We start from the raw sequence: 15,934 nt of genomic DNA, 5'->3' as shown, positions 1-15,934 counted from the left end.
AACTTGGCCCTGTGCCATACAATACGCTTTGTTGTGTGTCAGCATTTAGCAGCTAGAGAGTGAGAACAGCAGCACAAAAGCAGGAGGCAGCGGGGTCCGACTGTAAGAGGCCAGAGCAAATGCAAACGTGCCACATTCCTGGGAGCCCGTATCAACTCACCCGTCAATACTCTCTTCAATTTGGCGCTGTCTAGGAAACCAGAAAGAACCACAGACAACAAAAAAAAATCACATTTCTGCAGATTTGGCCTTCGACACTCAGTCGGAAAGTGGATCAATTAATTAAGAGCAGAGAGGCCAATTAGTGAGTCTCAGACCTGGTCATCCCCAGGTATTGGGTTTCATATGTGTGTAAACTCATCCAAAACATGACTCTGCTGGTTTTCACTTTGCACATTGAAGAAGATACAGTGTGTGTATATAGTATGTCTACAGCGCAGTATCACCTTTCCTTTCCCTGACATTTGACTGGGGAGGCGTGTGAACATGTATCTCTCCCCAAACAATGCTGCCTTTCTGCAGACTGCAACATGATGTCACTGGAAACATGGCTTTACATGTGGATGTGAAGTAAATCCAGATGGGCTTGACTTAGGTTAAATGGTCGCTTTGTGAATGGTTGTGTGTGTCTGTTCATGTGCAAACACTGCAGTGCAGATTTGTGTTCAAGTTACTATGGAGTCCGCAAGTCGCACCTTCATTCAAAGCTGTGGGGGAATTTCTATAGGCTTCCATGTCGGCTCAGCAGACAAGACTACATTTAACTGCGCTGCTCAGTGCAGTCAGGAGTGTTCCCGACATTATGTTTGCGTATTGCTCAGGCTTTCCACACTCTCATGCTGCTGCACTTTGAGCGTTCACATGTCAGTGAGGTTCCCTTTGCTGAGGAAAACAACACTGTACTCTGGTCAGATCCATGTTTCTGTAGATGTTAGGTGATGTCAACAAATGGCCAGTCCGACGCAATTCATCACAAGGTCAAGCAGTGTCTTCTTTTCTTTATTGAGCATGAATATTTCACAGGCAAATTCGGTCTGATAGGGGAAGAAAACCAAAAATAAAATGCAGAGTTTGGGTCTGTTTAACAATAGTCAGCATGAACCAAACAACGTGAGAGAGAATTTATGTTTTGCTCATCAATCACACTTCAAAATACACAGCAGCCGCAGTTTTAATGTGCAGTCCGGACATCCACTCTGCATTTACATTCCGTGTGTTTGTCAGGTAAAATATACCAAATACCCATTATACAGAAAACCATAATGAACTTCCTTTCATTACAGTTTTATTGATTGATGAACACTTCAAGTCTGAGGTAACAACAAACATTCAAAACAAGAAAAAGTTCAACTTTGTTGTGAATGTCTCTGCATTTGCTTCACTGTGGTTTCTGTTAAAATAAACCCACGACCGATCCAGTGAACGCAAAAAGTCACAAATTAGTTTTCAGAAACGAGCTTAACTGTGTAAAACCCCCATCTCTAACTCTGAAGGCCTTTAAAACCGATCCTTAAAAAGTCGGTTTAACATGCTGTCAAGACCAATTCAGCATCAGACAGAAAATATTTCAAGACTGAAATGGAAAATGGAAGAATAAATCTACAAAGTAAAGAGAAACTAACAGGCATTGTTACATCAATCCATTTCTACAACTTCAGAGCAGCTAACCTCTCCACCAAAAGCTTCTTCTTATATCTTAGCTGACTGGCTTCCCTGATGGCCTGCCACCTCTGCAGGTCACCTTCGCTACAGGAAGAAGGCACAGAGGGAGTCATCCCATTGGCCGATGGGCCTCTAAGTGAGCTCTGGCTCTGATTGGAACAAACTCCGATCTTCCGCACCAGCATGTCATCTGTCTTAGGACGCATCTCCTTCTCAACCTCATTCTCTTTATTTGCCGCTGCTTCCCGGGTCAGAGGACATGGGGGGCAGAGGAGTCTGGCTTTCAGATCAGGAGGCAGAGCCCATGGCTCTGGGACGGGCATGGGGGCATAGTTATCAGGGGCTCCCGAGAGTGGCCGTTGTTGCTGAGTCTGCTGGGTTTTTTCCTTACGATACACCACATCGTCCTGCTCGATGTCAGGATAATCGTCGTCCTCGGGGCTGCCACGGCCGTGTCGCTGGGTGACAATATTGAGTTGCGGCTCAGATGTGTAGCGACGGCGGTTGGTGGACAGTTGCGACTTCATCATAGCGAGGTCCGTGTTGGACTGGAAGGCCAGGGTCCGCCTCGCAAACATGTCATCATTCTCCAAGTCAGGGACAATGCTCTCATAATCAAAAGGGTCTGGGGGCTCCCGGGGGTCATGGCGCCCCAGGAGAGGCCACCTCTCACATTTGACCAGCTTGGGACCTGAGGTGGGGTCCACTGGGGCGAACACCAGAGGGGGAGTCATTAACAGAGGGGACTGTATCTTGGGGAGCTGTGGGAGAGTGTGTGGTTGGATATGAGGACTGCAGGGTGGGCAAAAGGAGAGAAAAAGGACAGGAGAGGTGATGAGTGCATGCATGTGAACCGGATCACAGAGCAAGAAAAGGAGGAAAAGATACAACAAGCAGCCATAGTGGTGGCATTTGATTCAAAAAGATGTTGATCAAATGAGGACTACAATCACACTGACATGAAGTAAAACTGCGATGCTAGTTGCTATAAGTCTTCACTAGAATAGGCTGCAATAAAAATAGGTTATTGCTGAGACACAGCCTATTTTCTACTAAGGTCAGTACAAGCAAACTGCTTTAGGAAGTGTGTTAAGGCACCTCCAGTAACTTGTCCATGTACCAATATACCATTAGTATATTAGAAAGCAGCTCATCAGAGATTCATATTTCTCCTAAAACATTCCCTCATCGTCACAGTCATGCAGCTGTATCGACCTTTTCCCCACAACAAGGGTGGTGTGAGCCGGGGCCTCGTGTGTGTGGGAGTGAGAGGGAGAGGGGCCGCAGGGAGAGGGGGCAGAGGAGAGCCAAGGACTGATGTCACAGTCTGAATCATCTGACGAAGAACCCGACTTCTTATAGCTACAGCAGGGTGGACGAAGGAAAAAGGGGACAGAAGTAGAGAGAGAGGGGAAAAGGTGAAAGACATGAGGCGATAGCAGGGGGAAAGAGAAAGAAAAATAAGAATCTACACAGGAAGAGCAGCGAACCACAGAAAATCAAATTTTAAATCTTGCAGTACAAAAGGTTAAATTGGCAGAGTCAAGGGTGTCAGGAAGAAAAGTAAGAAAAGATCTTGCAAGAAGCAGCAAGTGAATTCTATCTATGTAATTACCAGTCTGTAAAACATGAAGTATGTATGTCTGTATAGTCTGTCTGTAGAGAGGATGAAGGATATATTGTACATGTATGTATGTGTCGTGTTTGAATGCCCTCACACACCTGAAGCCTTGCATCTTCTTGTACCAGGGTCTCCTCTGAGAGCCCAGTTTGATCTTCTGTATGTGAACGTCTTCTTCAGGCGACCAGAATTTGGGTAAGAACTTGTCGTACGACACGTTGCCGGCAGGCTGGGGTTTGACACCCATCTTGCGGGTATAGAGATCATCTTGGACGGGGTCAGCATAGCCCACCTCATCGTCCTCATCCTCAGAGTCATCGCAAATCTCCCTGAACAGGCTGGCTGAGGACACGGCTCGGCGGTGGTCCACCTTCACGCAGCCGTGCTCGGGGGGCGGCTTTTCCCCACTGACGATGCTGCTGCTGCTCAAGAGAGACAGCCAACCACAGGTGTCAAAAGAATTTTTCAGCAGCAGTACAAGCATACCAGTCACGCAGAGAGGAGGCACATTCCTCGAGCACAACAACCTCAGATGAGATGACGCAAGGATTAGCAAACCAATGCAAGCTCAAAACCAAACTGCAAAGGAGGCAAAAAATTGATTTGAGGAATAATGTCGCCAACTCAAATCACTCCTCAAAGCTCATTAAACACAGAAGGAGCAAATAATGACGTGCTGCAGCTAAAATTCAACACAATTCAAACAGAAACCAACAAACTGAAGACTTCAGAGCACTGTTAGACGCAGCACACTATGACCAAAGACGTTGCTCATGGTTACAACGAACCATGCAAACTGAAGGTAAGAGAAGCGCTCTAGTTTGCTCTCATCAGGCAGGCAAATCAAAGTCACACGTAGCTTCATGTTCTCTGACCTGAGGCAGGTCACATTCTCTTGAGGGGGAACATTGGGAGTCATAGTGACCTTGGGCCAGAGGCCCCCTCTGCCCCCAGGGGCCCCTCCCCCTGCCATGGGACTGATGGGCAAGGCGAAGTTGGTGGGGGGAGCTGGGGAGGGGCTGTGGAAGCGTCGGCTGGCCAGGTCGTCCAGTACAAGATCCGGGTCCGGTCGGTCTGCGTCCGAGTCGCTGCCGCTTTCATAGTCAAAGGCCCATTGTAGATTATCTGCGGGCAAGGCACTCTGGGATACCTGACTGTGGCCGTAGTAGTCAGAGGGAAGCCTTGTTTCACTGAGTCATTCCACGACAACACCATCGACCATTCGCAGACAACACAACAGCACCACAAACACCGACAGCAATGGGAGAGGACAGAGTCAAAAAACAACCACAATGTAAACTTCAAGCACAAAGTAGACATTTAGGTACGAACCCATCACTTTTTGTTTTGATGCTTGTAAGATGGAAATAAAAAGAATAATAACTCATTAATTAGCTGAGATTACAACAGGACCTTCAAACAGATCAGTGTGTGTTTTAACAGTACCTGGTGAGTGTGCCTTCGTCCTCTGTGTATGTGGGGTTGGCCCAGCTGCGCCGGTTGTCCTCATTGCGTTCGGCCCGTTTCTTCCTTAGTGGAGCAGGCACGTAGCCTGAGGGTTTGTCTTTAGTGGGCAGAAACTGGTTAAACTGGGTGCTGGCCTTGGGTGTGATGACCACCGAGCGGCGGTAACTGAGACCGTCCTTGTTCTCAGCCATCCTGAAGACAGAGTCTGCCTCAGTGTCACTGCAACAACCTGGAGCATGGACGGACGGACGGGGGGGGGGCACAGGAGAGCAGGGGACAAACATGTGTGAAGACAGGCTATGGGAGAAATGAAGAAAAGGACAGTAGCAAAAAGGACAAACGGGGTGAAATAGAGAAAAGAGTTGGGGGGGGGTGTAGCTGTGTGTTGGCATGACTTTGAAGGAGCAACAGAGGGGTGCAGGGTGGGGAGCGGAGGCCTCCTCATTTACAAGCCAGTGTGGATGACTGTGGAATGTCTCACTGCCCTCTCATTATAAAGGGGGTGTGGGGTGGGTGGGGTGGGGGGGGCTGCTCTGAGATCACCGGCCAGCACTTCTCTCTCTTAAAGCGTACTACACTTCTGTCATGAAACAAGAGGCTTTAGCGTCGCCATACCTCTCCTATCAGGTTAAAATAGCCCCTTTCAAAAGCGCACCACTAGATGGCAATAGGTATTTGTTTTCATAAATGGGAGTCAACTCGTTGGCTCTGATGCCACATATCTACCCTGTCCAAATATTTGAAGTTCTACACAAATGAACTGGATTATAAATATTGATACAGAGAAACAATAAGAGAAAGTTTGAACACTTTAATGACAATCTGCTGCTCGGGTGTGAGAGTCAGCCTCGAAAATAAAATAATGCCGAGGCCTCTTAAATGCCATAAATTCAGCTTTAGCAGGGTGAAAAAAAAAAAAGGCAAAGAATGAAAGTGTCTAAAAGTGTGTTCATGTGAGTTTGCATGTGGATGCAAAAAAAGGACACGGCATCTCCTACCCTCGCTGCTGCCTTTAAGAGTGGTGTCAGAGGAAATGCTGTGAGGTCGGGAACCCAAAGAGTCCAAACTGTCCAGGGAGTCGTCTCTCCTGTGTCCGCCGCCGCTGCCTCCTCCAACTCCTCCTCTCAGTTGGTAGAGCTCCTCTCTCTCCGAGTACCAGCTGTCTCCAAAACCGCTGTCTCTGACGTTGTCGTCTTTCTGACCGGACGACTCCTGCAGAGCCTTTCATACACGCACAAACACATGCAGTCAGATAACAGGGTGCCAATTGCAATATTTAGCTCCACTGTGTGTGGCGTGCTTGAGAGATCCCCCAGGTAGAGCGTGAAGTCTGAGCTGTCTGGACTTCTCCTTCTTTCAGACTCACTTACTGTAAACATCCACTCCTATACCGCCTATAAGGGGAAAAGCATGCTGCAATTTAAATGGGATAACCTCATTGTTTTCTATCCGCCGCCATCTCTGTCAAAACAAACAGGGGCGTGACCCACACACCCTTGATGACTGGGTTTGCTGCACGAAAACAATGTCATTGCACATAAACACACACCTTCACCAGCAACGACTACAAACAAGCAAAAACTTGTCAACCACAATAAAAGAAAATGATTTTCAGATCTGTAATCCACTGAATCCTCCCAGACAATACAAGTCCACAAACTAAACCCCGCCTAAACCCCCGCTCCACTGAACTTGGATTATCAGAGCTAAACGTACAAGACGTGCAGCAACCAACTGCTATTACTGAAAATCCCTGTAGTCGGTTGAATTATAGAGGCCTTGCACACCACCACCTATAAATCTGTGTGAAAGAAAAGTGCCAAATTCAACACTGGCATGAGCAGGGGTGGGGGGTGGGGGGGTGCTTCTTCAAGAAAAGAGGCAGTTATTTTCACATGCAAACTATATTCGAACTTTGTGCTGTGTGGTAAACATGATTAAAATAGCTGAGTCAAGGGAGGGTGGGGGGATCAGGTCATTTATGACTTAACGTAGCTTTGGTTTTAGTGGCCAGCAATCTGCGGGCACCGCCGCCTATCGCACTCATTCTTCCGCACATAGTCTACATACCGCGGAGGATACAGAAATCTACTGTGCAGTGGCTGGAAAAGAGGATTTCATTCACGCCTCTTTCTGGGTTTCTACAAGAAAATTAAGCTTTTGTTTCATGAGCGCGGATAAGGCAGCTCATTACCCACTGGGAGAAATTTACCTTGTATAGCGCTGTGCCCAATAATCCCTCAAATGCCTTGAAGTTCAGGTAAGGCCCATCATAGAAACGGTCACACTGAGCTCTTCTGCCAAGCCAGTAAATGGTGATCAATACCTGGAAAGAGGAAATCAGACAGTTTACTACACAAATCATACATGCCTGTGAATGAAAATGAATGATTACCAGACAGAACACACACACACACACACACAAACAAGCAAACACACACATCAGATTAAAGCGACACCTTTACCCTCAGTGATGAATGTTCTGTGCAGTGCTAAAGCAGGCGATTGTTATGATGGGCTGCAGCTCTACCCTGACACAGGGGTCATATCACCCAGTGCCATGCTCTTGTTTCCAGGCTCATCCAGAATACTCTGCTGCTGTCTGTGTGTGTGTGTGTGCATTATTGGCCTGGACAGGAAGATGTAGCGCACTAAAGCAAACAAACGCCTCTAAATCAATGATGCCGGTCCCCCTATTACGCATGAAACAGTTCAAACTGACACGTCAGCGCTTTGGTTTTTTATGACATGCAAGATTTAAAAAAAAAGAAAAAAGATTATTGTTGCATTTGGGGTGTACAGCCGACAAAGATAGGAGGATAAGCCATGATGAAGCTGTGATGAGGACGAGGTTTCTTCAGCAATGACTTCACTTGCATTAGAACATTTTGAAACAAAATCTATGACTAATGCCAAATGTACGGGACTGTACTTTAAAAACACTTAACCCATGTCTCCAGGCTCATTTCACTAAAATGACCAAGTGATCAAGTGAATCTTTGGGTTTTTTTTAACCCCCTTTTTCCTCATATTGTTATGGAGATATAAACACGTTGTTTGTTTGTTTCAGGCAGAGCATCAAACTGAAATTCAGTCGAGGAAAAACTCTCCTGTTTCCTCTCATGAACTCATTTACCAAATCTAAGTCAGGGATTAACGTTAAGACTAAATCAATTAATTTTGTGTTACATGTTTTCTGTCAGTCTAATGGTATCTAGGGGCCGTGTTGGAATTACCACGCGTTCTCATTTTAACAGGTTTATCTGTTTGATTCAGTGCGTGAGTGTACGAGGCATTCGTGTGATCTCAGGGTTTTAAGACTCACGTAATCGCACCACCCACAGTGTGACTGTGGCTGGGAACCTGTGTTGTCTGTCATCCCCTTATTTCCACTTTTCTACCATTCCCTAAGTAATTTAGGCATAAATGTCCCAAAAATACTAAAAGCTAAATTGAGGTATGACCATCACATATTGGTTGTTGTACACCTTAAAGGTAATAAATATGTATTACATAAAAGTACATTCAATGTTATCGTAGCAATGGTACAAAATGTTTTAGTGGATAAAACTAAGGGATTCTATTCTCTAATGATACATGAAGAAGACTGTAGCTGAAACTAAATTAGATTTTATGTTTTATTATTTCTGAATAAAAAGACATAGCTTATATTTTTTCCACTCACATTTTTCAGCCTCCTGTTGGTCTCTTGATGCCTGTGAGAGAAAGAGCAAAAAAAAAAAAGAGTGGTGTATGCGTATGAGAGAAAATAGACAATAAAAGAACAGAGGGCATGGGTGTTGGGTGTATGTGTTAGGCAGTGAAAGAGCTGGAAACTGAGAGCACAATCCAGACGACTGCCAGCCCTTCACTCACTCACTCTCTCACACAACAACAGAAAGGCAGAGGGCAAAACAAACACACACTTCTGAAATAGAAAAAAAAACAAAACAAAAAAACAACACAGCTGAAAAGTGTGGGAACTGAACAAGTTATGTGCGTATTTTTACACTAATTGCCAAAATTCAAGTAATTGTAAAAGCATTAGTTAAAGTTTAGGGGCTCAAAAACAGCTCTTGTTTCTGACTCATGATAAAAACTAATGACTGCAGATTTCACATCTGAAAAAACAAACAAACAAGGCTCCACTGTTGGAGCAACAAAGCTTTAAACAGCTACCCAGGGTCCTGCAGGATTGCAGTCATATTTCTGGGGGTTTGACAGTTGACCTAGCAGTCACTAAATCACTTTCTTAGGAAAATGTCAGCTCATTCTTGCTCCTGTGAAACCAAACAAAGTTCAGTCTCAACCTGCGAGCCTGCTATTCCCTTTCTCTTGTGTACACTGAGTACCTGAGCACTGAGGCCTACACACAGTGATGAACAGCTACAGCACATACAGTAACCGTAAGGGTGACAGACGAAGATATATAGTCAGCTTCACACCTTCTCTGCATACTGCACATTCCTACTGTCATGTGGTAATACAATAGCCACACACGCCTCTCCACCCACGAACGCTCAGATTTCTTACGGTCTCCTCCCCTCCGGCAATGCCACCACGGCACCTGCTGAGAATGTGATGCATGTACGGTGGCTCCATCTTATATGACTGCCTGTCAATCAAACATGTTTAAGTTCTTATAGGTTGCTTGGTTTAGGAAGAGGAAACAAAGTAGGGAGATTTAATTCAGAACATAACTTCCATAAAAGCAGGGCGGACAGGCAGTGGTGAAGTACATTTACTCAAGTACTGTACTTAATATATTTTATATACTTGTATTTTTACTCTACATTTATCTGACAGCTATGGTTACTTAAAATTACTAAAAATATATTTTACATTAAAAACATTAGATCAGTTTATAAAGCACAACAAATTGTTCAAGATTAAAGTGATTCCCAACCTTTGTGGCTTGTACCTTCTTACTCAGGAGCCCTTGCCATGTCTATGAATTACGAGAGGTGAAGTGATCAAATAGTTCATAAAAATAGAATACATTATAGAAAAGTCCAAAAATGAATTCGTTTGTGTAGCAGAACTTTTCTTTCCTTCTTCCCTACCCCATTTATCATCTCTCAACCCTTCAGATTTATCTCATGACCCAATTGGAATTGTTCAAAAATAGCTTCATTTTGACCAGATACATCATTAATGCATTAGTGTTAAAAACAATCTAATGATGTAACAGACTCACAGAGGCCATTTTTCTGAGGGACGGCTACTTTTAATTTCAGCTTTGAACCTGCAATAACTGACTTTTCTCTGCCACTTGGCTGCAGCGGAAACAAATTGTTAACAAAACATTCATAATTCAAGAACAAGTTGCTATGGTAAATCTGTTAGCACATATACACGTGCAGCTGTTACAGAGCAACATTATACTATCATTTGGGACTTGTGTTCCTGGTTCAACAGCTCGTTGCTAAGTGTGTCTGCCTGTTGTTTAGTGCTGAGCAGGTGGTGTATAGTGGAATTTCAGGTGATAAATCTCTGGTTGTAGCTCCTTTAAACATGTTTTGCTTCTACTTTCTATACTTTTACTTTGGTAAAATCTTGAATGCAGAACCTTTACTTGTAACAGATTATTTTTTTTTACAATGTTCTTTCTAGTACTTTTACTTATGCAAAGGATCTGAGCACCCCTTCGACCACTGACGGCATTTAACTGGACGGGAAGCAGCTCAACTTTCCCACCAGCATGCGTCATGTCACACCAGGGGTTTCCAGCACTCTAATTCCCCGGCGGTGAAAACTGAAATGGAAGTTTACCAGTTTGGCATATTGCAAATTTATGGACCAAATAAAAGCGGCAGAAGAAAAAAATGCCCTCTCTTTTGTGGCTTGGAACACAATCACAAAGTCTAAGATTATAGCAATGGTAGCTAGGTCCAGAGAATAATGAGCTGTGTACCAAAACTATCACCACATCGCTTCTTGTAATGCTCATTTATAGCTAGTGGTAATAGCTGAACAGAAGAGAAAATAAAGAAGGACTATTTTCAGGCCTTCAGAGCCTCAGGACGTTGCTGTAGACTGTAAGAATCAGCTGAGTGCTCATATGATTGAAAAAAATCAGCGTCACCAGAGTCTGATACACAAAAGTTCTTTACAGGGAGCACAGCTTCTGTGAAGTTGTTTTATCAGTTAAATAATCAAATGATGTGATGAGAAGGGAAGGAAGCCGTTTGTGTTTGTGCATCTTGCACAGATGCAAGTAACAAAGACACTGAAAATTGATCTGATAAACGTGACCACCACATTCCACTTTAATTTAGCTAGAAATTCAATGCATATGATCAAATTCATATCAAAAAGTGATCATGTGATTTTTTGTTTTTTTTGTTTTATGCCACACATTTCTTTCTATCCTGGTGTAAATCTACTGAAATTAAAGCTGAGACTCGGCACTTTAATATAGCATCCATTATTTCATTTCAAACTTAATGCTGAAGCTCAGAGCCGGAGGGAACAGAAAATGTGTATCTGTTCAGACACTTAGGTCCTGAACTGTAGAGAAAAAAAAAAAAAAGTTTAGGAAGTAAAACAAGGCCGTTCATGGTCATTAAAGTGGCTGATTTCTATCAAACAATGTATACGTGTTGTAAAGTGGGTGGACAGAGCTCTGACAGGAAACCCTCCAGCTTGACAAATTAACAGGATGCTCTCATCGCTTCCACAACACATTCATTTCAGCCATTACCCTCAAGCTCTGCATGTTTACACAGACTTTCACATCATCACACTCTTGCCGAGGTCAAAGGGTAAGAGACCCCGTCAGCCAGTGACATCCTTCTCCTTTTGACTTCCAGTGGAAATGCAAAGACACCAGACCACTGTACTCCTGCAAAGCCAACCACCACCGCCGCTACACACATTAACCACACGATGCCAAACATGTGGAAAATATGAGACAGCAAGCCGCTCAACCAAATTAGAATCATAAGACTAGGATTACTTTAATCATTACACCCACATTAAAAGTAGAATTTTCTCACATAACAGGTTTCTGATTGCGTGACACTGTTTTTTGCAAAACTTGAAGTTAATTTGGTTTATCGTGAAGGAGTCATAGATTGTGTTCTGCCAATACAAACCAGAGATGAATAGAAAGACACACAACTGAAGAAACATAAGCCACTATTCAAATGTTAGACAAATACCTTCTCAACGTGAGCCAAAAGAAACTATCTTTCCAATTATGTCAATCACTTCCCTGTGCTATGGCGGAGGCTAAATTGTTTAGATCTATAGCGAGACAAAATCTACTGAGAACTGAGACCACAGGATGCAACTCAGACAATGTACAGCCACCAACGAGACCATGGCAGCTCTGCTCCTTTATCCAAAAGACAAACAAACTCAGTACCAAAGCCTTAAATTAATGGGTGCGCATGTACAATTGGAAGCATACCTTTGGAATGATGATCACTTGTTCCCCTGCATTCATTAACACCACATGTGACATCCTTCATCTATGTTCTTGCATTGTCATGAAATACCTTGGATTCAAACACACACCCAGACGCTCTCAGGAGTCCTCAGACACGGGGAGAGAGGGTGAATAGAGGAATCAGCTGCGGGTGAGACAGTGTCGGCATCACTTGTGTCGTACTTATCGGAGACACTGCAGCCTCTGTGAGCGAGGACACAGGGTGAGGCTGGCATTTCTCTCTCCGAGTCATCCAAAGAGCACAAATATAACCCTTGTATTGGCCTTTTACAGCCAGGGCCGTGTCCATGGTGTAGGAACTTTATTGGCCGTTCATCATCATTGCTCGTTTGGTTTCACAATCTGCCCACAGTTCACAAAACACTGTAACAAGAAGTGACGGCGGTGCCATATATTTAACTGTGAAACCAGTGCAGTGTGTGCGGTGCCAGCTCACTGAACCACACCCGGAACACTAACACACGAGGGCATTTCATTTGTCTTCCTGTGCATTAACCCGTGAGAATGCAGACAACATGCACAAGACGTTACGCACAATATGTGAAGGTGTTGAATAAATTCTGATAACGAGCCGTGTGGTCTCTCCAAATTTGTCTGTTCCTTCAGGAAAGTTCAAACATTTGGTTTGATCCGCAGCCAGAGATGCCATTGCATAATCCAAATCATGTAATCACACCACATAGCCACTCCTCTCTCTCCATTGTGTAGAAAGGCTCACTGACATTCCTTAAAGGACAATAAAATTTGGATGTACATGCCGATCTCGGGCAGTTTCTTTTTTTAAGCTTGGAAAGTAGTCTACCCTTGTCAATAATTTGCCGAATCAAACGGCGGGAACAAGTGAGACTTTGGACTCAACTCAGTGGGGGGATTTGTTCTGTCAGTTAGTGGAGGTCAAACGCTGGACATGTTCTCAATGGTGCAATGAGAAAAAAAAATATAGATTTCTTTTTTCCTTTAGAAATTTAAAAACGGTAAAACTACAGTGTAAAAGTACTTCATTACAAGTGATGAATGTTCATAATGTACTCAAGTAAAAGTACAGAAGTATTATCAATAAAATATAACGAAAACCTGCAATAACTGACCCCTTTCACACTGTTACATTATTTTTACAATTGGTATTTGATAAATTGTTTTTAGAAAAATATCGATCGTCGTTTTGAGTATCAGGGTTATGATTTCATATAACAATCTAATGATGTACATTAGATTGTTATAATTAACATTAACGTTTAAGCAGTGTTTTAATGTTTAATAGCTAGTTGTGGGTTGTTCAAGTTGTAGCCATGAATCATATTTTATAAGATGATGATTTGTTTTGTATGTAAAATGTTATGTCTGTTGTGGGGTATAAAATGGATATACTAAAATAAAGTGTGAATACCTTGAGTGCAGATATGATCTGCTGTGATTCTTCTTAAACCTACTATAACTCTCAGTAAGGAGGAACATAAGGCTGAGGTTCATGTAGCTCACACACTGAAATAAGTGGAATAAGCATGAGAGCGCAGGATAATGACGGGTGCATCCTTAGTCCCACGCTCTGTAATTTCCACCTGCAAAGCCAGATGTCCTGTTTAAGAGTTAGCTCTGTGACAAATGGCACTTGTTAAAACACACGCAGAGGTCAAGTCTAGAGTAATCCGCTGACATTTTGCGCCATTAGGGAAAATCTAACGTGTTCTAGAGTCATAGTCCTCCTCCAACCTGGAGTCCACGCTGCCGAATTTCCAAATGGCAGTTCGAGGATCTAAACGAAGTGGATAAGTTAAGTTAACTTTTAGATGCCATGATTCATCCACAGCACTCTAGTGCCCTCATTTCCTGGGCAGCTGCTACAGTTGGTCTAAAGTAGCCGGTGAATCATAGTCTCCGATGATGAATCAGATTCGGTCTGCTCGTTATTACACCTCTGGGTTTTTGGACTGTGGTTGCACCTACAGTTCACTGACACATGGTTGATGTGAGGGAATCTTCTAGAGCACATCGCCCAGCAACCTACAGTCTCTGTATATCTCTATCACAACAGTTATTGATATAACAAATGTGATACTGAACGTGTTTGCAGCTGATAAACGTCTTTATCAGAAAGCAGGTTTCACAACACACAAGGCAATAGAGCACTATGCACCGCAGATGGTGGTGAGGCCAATACAACGACGTCTGCAAAGCTCAAAGGTCAGAACAGACATTCAATAATCTTTTATGGCTGTCGGAACAACACAAGCGAGCGTGAATTAGGCTGTCCTCTCAGCACACTTTGCTACAGCCAATATCTGACTCCAGCTTAGAGCAAAAAGAAAGATACTTGCCTTGGAAATATACAAACTATCAATGTGTGAAATTCAGCATTTCTAAAATCAGCAGTCCTGAATTTAGTCTGAAACACTGTTGGATCAGTTTCTTAAAAACATTTGGGCTGCAGCTAAAATTGATTTTCTATTGATTAATATATAATTTAGTTGGTCCATAAAAAGTCAGAAAATTTGCCCCTTTGTTATCATTTTCAAATTGCATGTTTGAAACCCTAAGATATTTTGGCTACTATCAGAAGACAAGCAGATATTCACATTTGAGAGGCTGGAAACAGACTAAAACAAACAATTGATTATCAAAATAGTTGCTGATTCATTTTCTGTCACCCAACGACTGATTGACTTTAAATATCAATCAGTCACACTTTCATTGTTTTGCACCGTTCCTTCAGGTTAGTGCAGGTACAAACCAATTTGGGAAGCAAATGCTCGGCATACACAGATATATGATCACAGTTGAATAAAAATGATACAAATAAAATAGAAGTAGAAGTAGAAGTACATAAAAGACAAGGAGATGGCATAAAATAAATGATTGCTTGAAACTGTATGTGTGGGTTTTGCCAGAAAAATCAAATACCAGTCGTTGTGGAAAGCAACAGAATAACAACCTGATTGCTGCTGCAAACGGAGAACAGGGAAGCCGAGCAAAGCACCTGTCAGACTGGGTTTAAGGGAGTGGATGGTTGGACACACACCAGGGGCAAAGACAGCTGATAGAAACAACTTTCTCGCTCTCTCTCTCTCACTCTGTGTGTGTGCATGTGGTATGCTGTGCTCATTTGCGTAGTCTCTGATAAGCAACAGAGAAATAATTCCATTGGTTGCCTGCAGCCTTGTTTGGGATTATCTCCTCGTGTTACTCTATGTGTGCCATCTCTCTCTCTCTCTCTGCATAAGTCATAAATACTGCAGCTGGGGAACCACATAATTGTGTCCATAAACACATATACCTCTACTTTTTCTTTATGTTGTGCAAAGCCTTTAGTGAATATAACTCTTGGCCCAATGCAAATATGCTGCATTAAAAAAAACAAAAAACAAGACTGACTTAAAGATGTCCTCCATATATTTCATCAAGACCGACTCATGAACAAAACAGTGAGAGCAGCTGCAGGAGGTGAGCGTTAGCGTGCTGCGGCAGCAAACCAAGACACTAAAAACTATTTACTGCACTGTCTTCTCCTTTGAATGAACCGATCCCTTCACAAACCCCACATAAGACATGGTGACAAATCCACAACCTCGGCCAATAACCGCACTCAAACTTTCTCATGCACACACACCAACACACACAGGTGGGGGAGAATGTACTAGACGGAGACAACAAACTATTAAAAGCTCCTCCACCATGAGTCCTGATACCATTCCAATCAATCCTGCTTGTCAAAGTCACCCTCAGGTCCTAAAAAT

At 43.3% G+C, this 15,934-nt stretch overlaps 1 protein-coding gene across 11 annotated transcripts in view; it reads right to left on the bottom strand.

The window, feature by feature from the left end:
• The window catches only part of lmo7a (LIM domain 7a), a 49,581-nt gene that overhangs the window by 17,638 nt on the left and 16,009 nt on the right, over positions 1-15,934 (bottom strand). For 9 of the 11 annotated variants that reach the window (XM_023430693.2, XM_087169727.1, XM_087169728.1 and 6 more), the window contains 5 exons: positions 8,436-8,466; positions 6,963-7,076; positions 5,749-5,971; positions 4,730-4,979; positions 161-190 (listed from right to left, as the gene is read on the bottom strand). In XM_023430693.2, the coding sequence (XP_023286461.1) occupies positions 161-190; positions 4,730-4,979; positions 5,749-5,971; positions 6,963-7,076; positions 8,436-8,466 (648 nt within the window). Of the gene's footprint in view, positions 1-160; positions 191-984; positions 2,455-2,877; positions 3,025-3,384; positions 3,706-4,158; positions 4,474-4,729; positions 4,980-5,748; positions 5,972-6,962; positions 7,077-8,435; positions 8,467-15,934 lie in introns of those variants that run through there. The other 2 variants (XM_087169729.1, XM_087169721.1) reach the window with 2 other exon arrangements.

Source organism: Seriola lalandi, unplaced genomic scaffold, assembly GCF_002814215.2.
Source record: "Seriola lalandi dorsalis isolate HSWRI2012SDOR001 ecotype SW California unplaced genomic scaffold, Sedor1 jcf7180002054908, whole genome shotgun sequence".
Taxonomy (NCBI): Eukaryota; Metazoa; Chordata; class Actinopteri; order Carangiformes; family Carangidae; genus Seriola; species Seriola lalandi.
The sequence above is the reverse complement of the archived record's forward strand: the minus strand, read 5'-3'. Positions and strand labels throughout refer to the sequence as shown.